Here is a 10,055-nt window from a genome sequence, read left to right on the forward strand (position 1 = left end):
TTTTTCATCTCCTTATTATATATTATGGTTATTATTATAAAAAAGAAAAATATTATATATTATGTCATTATAAAAAATTAAAAAATTGTTATCATTATAAAAAATGAAAATATTATATATTATATCATTATAAAAAATTGAAAAATTGTTAGCCAACATGTCAAAATATTATTGATGATGTAGGAATTTTTCTACAACAAAATAAAACTATGAACTCTTTGATACAAACTTTACTTAAAGAGTAATCAAATCTTTCTAAGTTTTAATTTATCATAAAATAAATTTTATTCATAATTTTTTAATTGTCAAATTTAATTAATAAAAATTAATTTTATTGCCAAAACCAACACAGTGAAAACTATTTTATGAAAGAATTATTTTATCATATGCTTTGGTATCATCACTAAAATGCTTTTAAATGAATATCACATATTTGATTAATCATGTTCTTGCAGTTGTGACCACTAAAAACTTTTTTTATTCATTTTTAGTTAAATAGCAATCTTGTAATTTAAAAAGAATGTACCAAACACTTTAACTCACCTTTTTAATCATAATCATGTTCCAAAAAAATTTAAAAAATAATTGTTCAAATCACTATAAAAATTAATACATCTCTACCCATTAATAAACCCTTTCTTTCTTGATAATTTCAATTTTTTTCCCTTCTTTTAATAGGATAAAAATATTGGCCAAGCCATTCTCTTCCAAGGGGATGCTACAAAGATGCATACGCAGTGGGATTTTTTCCGTAAAATAACAAAATAATCTGTCTCAAGGGATTTTTGAGTTGACTCTTGATTTCAATTCCTTATTATCCTCTACCAGTGTCTCCACCACATCCTTCATGTAACTAATAACTTCTAGCAACATTTCTTATTCTAGAGTATAAATAATATAACAAGGAAGCAATCTGACAGAAACCATCTAGTCGTCTCCACCACTTCCTTCATGTAACTTATCACTTCTTGCAACATTTCTTATTCTAGAGTATAATAAATAATATAAGGAAGCAATCTGACAGAAACCATCTAGTAACAACTTAATATTACAATTCAATAAAAAGAAGAAAAGAAAAGAAAGGCCTGATGATTCATATGAAATATTCTTACAGAGAAAGGCCGAATGTAAATCTTCCTCCAATCCCCACATCACTCCAAAGGGTTTCCTTCCTTTTTCCTTTGTGTAAGGAGGTAATAACAAGTGGATCGCATGATGAGGTCCACCCCAGTTGAAAAACATTCTACAAATTCATAACTTGAGTTTCAATGAACAAACCCGATTAGGTGAAAAAATTTCAGTTCACTGTCAAAGCACAAATACAATACCTTACCGAAAGTAACTCGATTCCATCGTGCAGCCCAATCAACCATTTACAATTCTCGTGATTATTCCTCGTCCAAAAATACAATTTGATAACACAGGCAGAGCAAGAAGTATAAATTGACAAGATATCCTAGCTATGTCATGAATTAGAAACTAAAAGAAGGAGCCAGCACAATATCAGATTGACTACTAAGCACAAAGGAAAATCAACCACAAAGGAAAATTGACTAGACATCAGCGTTATGTCATGAAAAGAAAAGAAAGGCTTGTTTTTTCCTTCTAAAATTTAAATAAAAGTAAAGGCCTCTTTTATATGTATTTAAATCTTTTGTTCTTTCTAGTTCCAATTTCTCAACTAAGATTTAAGCAACACCATGTCAGCATAGTTCATTCTTCACATGTATGCATCACCAGGGAAGCAATAAAGAGGGACAACATATTGACATCTCATGCATTCAAAATAAATTAATAAATCTACATCTTGTAACGCAATAAAGTTATTAATCTCATTGGTAACTATATCAATCCAATTCTACTGAAAGATGCTACTCACAGAACAGAAAACATGAACAAGCCATAAGATCTCACCCGAGAGGTTACTGCTAACTAGACTGACTGTAAGCTCTGGAGAACGGTTCTGCACCAACACTGGGAATCATGTTTGTTAAGATAAACTCTTGAAAGGGATTGCTTAATGACCTCTCTATTGCAGTATGACTGCAAACAAGGAAAAAAGAAAAGTAAAATAGTGAAAACCTATGCAACCAAGAATCAGATGCATGGTCGCTATGTACATATGTAGATTTATCTGACCTGTGATCATGCTTTGATTGTTGAAAAAATCAAAATTTCAATCATTGTTCGGTAATTCATGATTGCAGTCAAATTCGTTATAATTACCTAGAGCTCAATCCTGTACTGATCAGGCAATGTAAAGACAGCATACAGATGTTACCTGCTAACATTATGTACAACCAACTTATCTTTAGAAGTCCAAGTGAACACTGTAGCACCTGTTTCTCAATCCAACACCATTGTCCAAGACAAGCATAGATATAGTACTTTGAGAAGGGAAAAAAGAAAGATAATTCAATTTTTCTCGTTTTGATTAATAAACCACATACCAAAACATATCATTGCTAATGACAAACATGACAAATTGAGATGAGTCAGGACTCTAAAATATATCATGCAAATTAACAAAGAAAAAAAAAAATCTTCTCTTAATAAATCTGAAGTTGTTTATATTCATGCTTCCAAATTCATCCTCTCTCCTTCCAATGATTACACAACAAACAAATTAACAATCAAATATGTACTCAGTGATCATAATAAAAACTGGCAATTTACAAGAGAGTTAACAAAATTGCTCCAGATGAAAAGAAAAGTGCAACATTCTTTCAAAGCAGCACATTACATACACATTTTGGAGCCTCCTAAGAATTTCCTTGAAGTTGGAATACGCTGTAACTGAGTTCAACTGGTCATAGACCTTAATATATTCTTCTTCTGGCAGGTGCAAACTTCACAAAATGAAGGAATCTACTAACACCAGCTCTCTTTTTTTCCCACCTATTCTCACAGCTCTACGACCAATTCTAGGTTGTTTTGCAGCTCCAGTGGCACTATAGTCCCCACAAAGCAAGCAAAATCAATGCCTTCATCCAGAAACCATCCTGATATCAACTTTTACCCTTTGGCATACTTATCAACATAACCCTGCAGAACAAAATAAGAAAATGGTATTGCCAAAACAAATATGACATAATTAAAGAGCATATAGAATCTAATCATGCATAGAACAACTTTTTAAAGCTGCACTTCCCACAAATTTTCCTGTTTTGTGTTCCCAAACATGTCCATTTACAAAAGAGAAGTTCTAATCATATTTTGAAATATTCTTCTTGATGGTCTTAATTGCTAAGAATGATATTTTGTGCCCACACTTGATACAACTTTTCAGTCATATGAGCTTCTTGAAATCGGACCTTTTTTGTAGCAAGGTTGTAGGCGCAACCTCCAAACTTTAAAAACCTACCTTCCCTTGATAAATGAAATACAACTGTACAATTCATTGTTCAAAACTTAAGAAGTACACTGCAACATTTCCCAAGTCCCACTAAAAAAATTACTAGATAGAAAAAACTCATGGTTAAGAATTCATGTCCATTAATTTCCCTTCTTTCAGCGGAAGGAGGCAGAATTGGAGAGGAAGCATACTTACAGAAGAGTTGTCTAGCTGCATCACAAAGCCTGTTTTCCATCCATGATTTCTATGTTCTAGAATGATAGTATCCAATTCCATGATCACACTTTTACTGATAGTGAGAAATTAATGTTCCAATCAGTAGACTCATAAGCTAAGTAATGAGGTCATGAGACCTCTATCTGTCACTACTAATTCATATGGCCAGACAACATGCATCAGATATGATATTTCTAAAAGAACCATTTCTAATTATCCATCCCCACTGATTTTTATACACGCAGGCCTTAAATATAAATATCATGTTTTTGCCAACTTAATTAGAAAGCATCATTAATTGAAAGCTTGGCAGCTTCAAGGTAAAAGAAAGGAGGATTTACCATCACAAGTTTTGTCAATTTCCATTGCGATGAGTCAATATAATGATCTATTTTCACCTTGGACTTGGGTATTTGGTGGCTCTTCATCGCTCCTGCAACCTTATCAACTGTCTTCTTGACAATAGTCTTAAATGCTTCCTTGCTCATGTTACCCTGTTGCCATGATGGCTTTAAAACCTCCTTCACAAAATCCGCAAGGGCAATCTTGAAAAGCTTCATTGATCTGGAGTCCTTGCTATTTTTGCTCTTCCTTGGAGACTTAACCTGATCGATCTCCATATCACCCATATTCACATTCACTACAACAGGATTACTTTGGCTCTGATCCTCAACATCACCGACTTCTGCATCTGCAGTCTCACCAAACTCCTCATTATCAAGGGATGTAGAAGGAGCAATGCCTCTAACCTCCTCCTTATTGTTTTCTTCAACATCCAATGATTTGTCTGAGCCACTAAGCCTTGGCATAATGTCAGTGTTACTGAATTCCCACTTCTGAATGTGGTCAAGTCTCCTAAATGAGGTTGAAGTTGGCTCAATGCTGTCCAAAAATGGATCATACTGATCACTACCTGACCTAGGAATAATTTGTGCAACATCCCTAGCAGAACTGGGAGAAGAGATTAGCTGTCTTGATCGAACACTAGCATCTTGTCCATCAAGTGAAATATGGTTCCAACTTGAAGATTGATCATACATGCTACTGTAGGATGCAACCTTTTCTTGTCTTAAAACATCAGAACTGAATTTGGAGTTGACCGGCAGCTCAAAACTAGCTGGATAAGTATTAGGGAGACTTGAATTTTTTGATACTGCAAAATTGGGCAGGCAAGACAGCTGATTTGAGTCCAGAATATCTGGTGGAAACACGGATGAAGGACCTATCTTCCCAGATAGACCATACACATTATCAGAAGCAAAGTTACTCAAACAATAGGATGGCTGCTGCTGCTGTAGATCTTCAGAGCCAACTGTAACTAATTTTGAAGCAGTTTTAGAAATGGTATTTTTCAAATAGGGCTCATCATTATTTTCTGAGCTATCCTCAGAAGCATTATCCTGCAGAAGTCTGAATGGGCTGCCGCCTTTTAAAACTTCACTAGAATACTCATCAGAATTCATGCATCCAGCAGCTGCCATGGCCCTTGATGAACTTTTTTCATCAACTCCAGCTGAATTAATGACTGGGCTATGAACTTCAGAAACTGTTTTTCCAAATGTCAATTGGTTACGACAGGAATTGAGTTTCGACCATTAAATTGAAATCATTATTAACTCCAAACTTAATGGACATGCAACAGGTCTACACATCATAAGCAACCTACTTGAGAACCATACAAGTGCAGATATAAGCACAGGCATACAATATTAAGCCATTAAAATATATAAGTATCTCAAAAAGGAGAATATTAGGAAGAGATTGTACATGTAGAGAAAAACAGTGTGTGGGTATAAGATTGACCTTGTTGACCATTATCCAGCCTGGAGGAACCAGGGACTGGTAAAACCAATGTGGCAGCATCAGATTGTGCTGAACTCTGCAGTTCATGCAACTGCTCTCTTATATCAGAGTCTCCAGCTATCAAATGATTGCAGTGAGTTAGATCTCCAATAGGGTGATTTGCTGCCTGGTCATTGTCAGACTGTGTAATATCATCTGAAAAGCACCCAGTGATGAGAGAGAAGCAAACAATGATATGAATCAATAATTCCACAATGCAAACACAAAATATTACTCATCCATAACGATATGTACAAACAAAATAAACAGTCAAGAAAACTTCACCAAATCGGACCAGTTGTTTAGATCATTCAACACGAACTCCTTCTTCCACCAACTAACATGCATCATCCAAAACACCAAAGTACCACTTCTTGACAAAGTAGGAAGGGAAGAGGCCTCTCGGCACCACATTGACACAAGACAACCAAACAGCAAGCCATTCCACTAACAAAATTACCTTAAGTTATGAAATTAAGATTGGATTTAAATGAATAAATCAATAAACAAAACCAAGGAAATATTTTTTTTAGTGATATCCCATTTCAGTTAGAAAACGCAATCAGATGTTTGGGGTAGCACAAGTGATCTAGGAGGGGTAAAAAATATTGGCATACAAACAACAAATTTCCAAGAATAATAAATATTTTGTATCCTGGTCACACGTCACAATCACGGTGCAAACAAGAAACAGTCAGGCATCTCATTTTCTCTTTAACATCAAACTAATAGATGATACGTTTTATAAGATTTGCATGCTTCAAAGGAGGGATAGAGACATCTGAGAAACATAATTATCTTACCAAATATCAGCAAACAAACACCTTATGAAGTAGACCGAGAAAATACCAAGAAGGCACTAACCTTCCATCTCCATATCGGAATCAGAATCAGCAGACATGTGGGATCCACCGGCAACCATCAAATGACTGGGTTGTGAAAAATTCTTTGCTTCATCCAATTTACAATCTACCTCAGTGCCACTTCCACCTTCCAGATATAAGTTGCCATCATGCACAGGAACACTATGTCCACCCTGATCGAGAGGGATAGCTCCATTGACAAAACCAGTAGTGCCCAATTTATCACCAGAAGGTATGCTGGAGTTGGAAGCAATATCAGAGTGAAGCAGTGGATAGGAACCAGCTAGGACAGGTGCGGATACTGGCAACATGTGCGAGTTAGACTGAGGAGGAGAAGGTGGAATCAGCGGTGCCGAAGAGGTTGGTGGTGGGGGTGGGGGTGGTGGTAGGGAAGCCATTGAAAGCATTTGAAGATTGGCACCATTAGACTCAGCAGAACTCCCAAAGGGAGCAGATGTTGAGAAACTGGAAGTTGGAAGAAGAGGTGGGGGAGGTGGAGGGGGGATATGCTGTGGACCCTGCACACCAGCTAGCTGTTGTGGCAGCGAATTATAAAACCTCTGACCTTGAGAAGGTAGTGCTGGTGGTGGTGGAGGAGGAGGAGGTAAACCTCTAGGAGGCAGCGGGGCCTGTAACATTTCAAGACGATGCAAACCAAAGGGAGGAGGTGGAGGAGGGCCCGATGCTAAATAGGAAGAATGCTGCGCAGGTGCATAAACATGCTGGAAAGGAGCAATTCCACGAACAGTTGTAGAAGAGAGTGAACAAGACTGGGCAGCATTTGCCGTCCCACCAGGTGCAAGTAGATGTTGGGGCGGGGGCAAACTTGGCTGAACAGTGTGAGGAGGAGGGCCTAGTTGGAAATTGTGAGGAAGAGGAGGCGGACGGTGAGAGCATGAAGGAGCAATGGGTGTTTGAGAACCTTGGCCACCGGACTGGGGATTAAAACTCCCTTGACCATACATATTGCAGAAATTCAACGACTTTCCTAAGCCTGTGGAAATTAATTAACTGATTAAGAGAAAAATGAAAAAAAAACACTAAGAATAATTAAAAAAAAAAACATTGATATGAATTAACTAGGAAAGCGGAATTTAATTAAATCTCAACATGCAAAACGACATGGTAATAGCATCTTCAACAGAATTGGGAAGTAAGAAAGCAATATTCAATAACGCAGGAAAATCAAGAAGGAAAAAAAAAGGGAAAGTCAGGTTATAAGTTCAACAGCAATTTCTTTTCTTTTCTTCGCTCGAATTTCTCAACAACCAAACAATAGAGAAAATAAAAAAATCGCAACGGCAATGAAGAAGGAAGACTTACCACGAGGAAGAGCGTAGGGTAGAGAGAATGAAAAAAGGAGGAATAGCGAACCCTAGCTAGTGCTGAGAGAAGTGGAATTGTTGCATAGATTGTATTTGTAATGGAGGAATAGCGAGAACGAGATACTGAGAGATTGTTTGAATTTTGTGATGGACTTGGTTGGGTTTTCTTTAGCTCGGCCTCGGCGTGAGAATAAAGAGACCTGTGAGTTATTTTTTTATCTGAAAATAGTGAAATTGCAATTTAGGATGTGTTTGGTACGTCGTGTTGGATAACGTCCGAATAAAAATGGAATGAGATTGTTTATGACATTTTAAAAGGAATGAATCTTAATTTTAGTGTTTATTGATCCATGAATTAGTGTGAATCTTAATCTCCTGATGAATGATTGATTTCCTTTCCTTACTATCCAGCTAAAAACCTAACAATGAACAATTATTGTTAGGTAATCAATTAATTAATTACATGTAATATTCATTTTATTCATGTAGAATATATCTGTTATTAATAAAAAATTTATTTATTTTTAATATTTATTTAGATTTAATTAATGAATCTAACATAGTTAATGAATCTAAAATAAAAATAAAACTCATGAAACAAAAATATTTTACAAATAAAATTATAAAATTCATATAATTATGAGATTTATATTATATCAAATCAAAGTATTGTTTTTAAATATTTTAAGTCAATATTCTATTAAGATTGGATATTGATTAGAGTTCTTGAGACCGATGTATATTGGTTTCATCCTTTATTAAAGATAGCAGTTACTAACCGATGTATATTGATTTCATCCTTTATTAAAGATAGCAGTTACTTTTATAAATTGATGTATGAGAGATATTTAAAACTAATATATAGGTGTTTGTTAGATGAAGATGTTTGAGTAATTAAGAGATGAATCATCACCCTTGATGAATTAAAAAAAATAAATTATCTATTCTCAAATAAAATTGATTGTGAAATCCTTAGTTAAGGTGGAATCAGTTTTAAAAAAAGTTTCAGAATCTTATTCAAATAATAAAAAACTATAATGTTGAAAACTAACATGATTTAACAAAGTAGACATACTCCTTATTATAATGTTTAAATCAAAACATTTATAATAAAAGAATAATAATTACATTATAAAATTAATCACTAAAAAGTTAAGTCAAACCACTTATGTCTTTATTGATATTTTGGAGATCATGATAAGTTACTAATCATTATATTTGATCTTCAAATATAAATAAATCAATTATTGAATTAATAATAAATTAAAATTTTTAATTTATTTACTATTATTTTATGATTTATATTTACACCAACTTATTAGGGAACCTAACAAGTCACATATAAGAACCATTGGTCAGGAATTAAAGTAAGATAATTAATCAAGTGTCGCTTGATTGTAAATAAATTTTAGAAATTAAGAACTAAAATATAATTAATATAGGAAATTATGATTCTAGACGTAGAAAAATCAAGTAGGGACTTGATTGAATGCATTTCTAAAATTATTATAAAATAATATGTGTGATATTATTTAAGAGGCATGTTGATATTTGCCATTTATAGAGTTTTTAGGTTTTTATATAAATAGAATTTTATGTCTCTTATTAATTTTATGCCTTTTATTTCCCAAAAAAAAGTGAAAGAGGAAAGTACAATACATAAACACCTAAAACACAAAAGAAAAGAGCTAGAACTATGAAGTATAGCAATCCATATCTCCTAAAAGGTTTTAGAAGATTTATTACTGGTGATTCGTGTGAATTAATGTTAGAGACCGAACATTTGAACAACTTATAGTTTGAGAAAACCCAACCTTAAAGCAAATATTCAAAGCTGAAAAGAACGTATGACCTTTAAGTAATCTTCATATAAACTCTAAACAACTTTAGATTTATCTAATGAGATCTTTGGAACCCCTGAAAAATTTTGCATTTATCATTTCTGTTGCATGTATGTGTTTCAGGAAACCCAACAAGTTTAACTTTGGTATAGATAATGTCTTTCCTTTTCCTTTATTGTAGACTAAATGAATGAATATCGACCTATCATTTATGTTGAAATTGATCATAACATTGGCCATGAAAAATCAAGCATTGTTCCCCTAAACAAATTGACCATGTTTCATTATCTAACATGTCAACCAATTAAGCAATTTTAAAATGGAACATTTATTGGCTTTTAAGATAACGGTTAGAATTACAAGAATTATATCGTTGAATTGAAATTAATTCATCAACTCTTTAATTAATACTCAACTCTTCACATTCATCATCAGATCTTTGGTTTTTCTCATAAGATACAAAAGATTTCTAAAAAAGCAAAAAAACCATAAGTTTACTTTTCATTTCAAATACTTAAAATGACATCATTAAACTTTAAATAACAAAGACCTTCCCCACTTTCAAAACTATATATATTGGGTCATATATGTACACTAGTCAATCATTAGCAAT

General features: G+C 33.8%; 1 protein-coding gene across 4 annotated transcripts; it reads right to left on the bottom strand.

The window, feature by feature from the left end:
• Positions 1–998: 998 nt before the first annotated feature.
• Positions 999–7,824, bottom strand: LOC105114418 (uncharacterized). 4 transcript variants are annotated; one of them, XR_840131.1, is made up of 6 exons: positions 7,600–7,824; positions 6,278–7,270; positions 5,375–5,569; positions 3,913–5,117; positions 1,334–3,045; positions 999–1,243 (listed from the first exon to the last, which is right to left on the bottom strand). XR_840131.1 is itself a non-coding variant. In XM_011010953.1 (6 exons), the coding sequence occupies exons 2-6, from the start codon at positions 7,239–7,241 to the stop codon at positions 3,016–3,018; spliced, it is 2,346 nt and encodes a 781-aa protein (XP_011009255.1). In that variant the 5' UTR covers positions 7,242–7,270; positions 7,600–7,824; the 3' UTR covers positions 999–3,015. The 4 variants fall into 4 exon arrangements, 2 of the variants coding, with proteins under 2 accessions (XP_011009255.1, XP_011009254.1); XR_840130.1 differs by having other exon boundaries at positions 1,329–3,045; XM_011010953.1 differs by having other exon boundaries at positions 999–3,045; positions 3,913–4,597; positions 4,646–5,117.
• Between the last annotated feature and the right edge of the window lie 2,231 nt (positions 7,825–10,055).

This window comes from Populus euphratica, unplaced genomic scaffold, assembly GCF_000495115.2.
Source record: "Populus euphratica unplaced genomic scaffold, PopEup_1.0 scaffold1008.1, whole genome shotgun sequence".
Taxonomy (NCBI): Eukaryota; Viridiplantae; Streptophyta; class Magnoliopsida; order Malpighiales; family Salicaceae; genus Populus; species Populus euphratica.

Excerpts from the sequence above, each read along its gene's own strand:
- LOC105114418 (XM_011010952.1), bottom strand. The coding sequence starts at position 7,241 with ATGTATGGTCAAGGGAGTTTTAATCCCCAGTCCGGTGGCCAAGGTTCT. Across the intron at positions 5,570-6,277 it reads TTCCGATATGGAGATGGAAG|ATGATATTACACAGTCTGAC; the intron begins GTTAGTGCCTTC and ends GGTGCTTTTCAG. Across the intron at positions 5,118-5,374 it reads GCTGGATAATGGTCAACAAG|TTTCTGAAGTTCATAGCCCA; the intron begins GTCAATCTTATA and ends TTGGAAAAACAG.